The 403-nt window shown below is 57.6% G+C and overlaps 1 protein-coding gene across 1 annotated transcript in view; it reads right to left on the minus strand.

Annotated features, from left to right (window-relative positions):
• Nucleotides 1-403, minus strand: part of LOC119594304 (proto-oncogene tyrosine-protein kinase ROS-like) — a gene marked incomplete in the record, with an annotated part of 29,713 nt that overhangs the window by 27,383 nt on the left and 1,927 nt on the right. The window contains 1 exon segment of the mRNA XM_037943363.1: nucleotides 271-375. Coding sequence (XP_037799291.1) covers nucleotides 271-375 — 105 coding nt within the window.

A 403-nucleotide genomic window follows, 5' to 3' on the forward strand; every position in this document is an offset into this window, starting at 1 on the left:
CCTCCTATATCTCTGCATCCTCATTCCTCCAAAGTCTCATTAACGTGACATGTGGAAAATGTAATAGCCAACCTTCTCCCACACACCCCAACCACCCGCCCTCCCTGAACCCTTCCCCCACCCCCACACTCGTCCACATACCTCTCCCATTCCCCTCCCACTCCCCAACCCCTACCCAACTCCATCTCGCCCACCCCCACCCACAACCCCCCACACCCATACTCAGCCTTCCCTACCCCCCCTATCCACAACCCCCTACTAACCCCCTACCAACAACCCCCCAACACCTCCGCCTCCCTGGCCAGCATCAGAGCGTTCCCTCAGTGTGGTCTGCCGGACACTTGAGGAACGTTTACCGTTGTCCCTTAAGAGGCTCTGACGTTAGTTCGTGAGAGAGCTTTCA

Source organism: Penaeus monodon, chromosome 33 (genome assembly GCF_015228065.2).
Source record: "Penaeus monodon isolate SGIC_2016 chromosome 33, NSTDA_Pmon_1, whole genome shotgun sequence".
NCBI lineage: Eukaryota > Metazoa > Arthropoda > Malacostraca > Decapoda > Penaeidae > Penaeus > Penaeus monodon.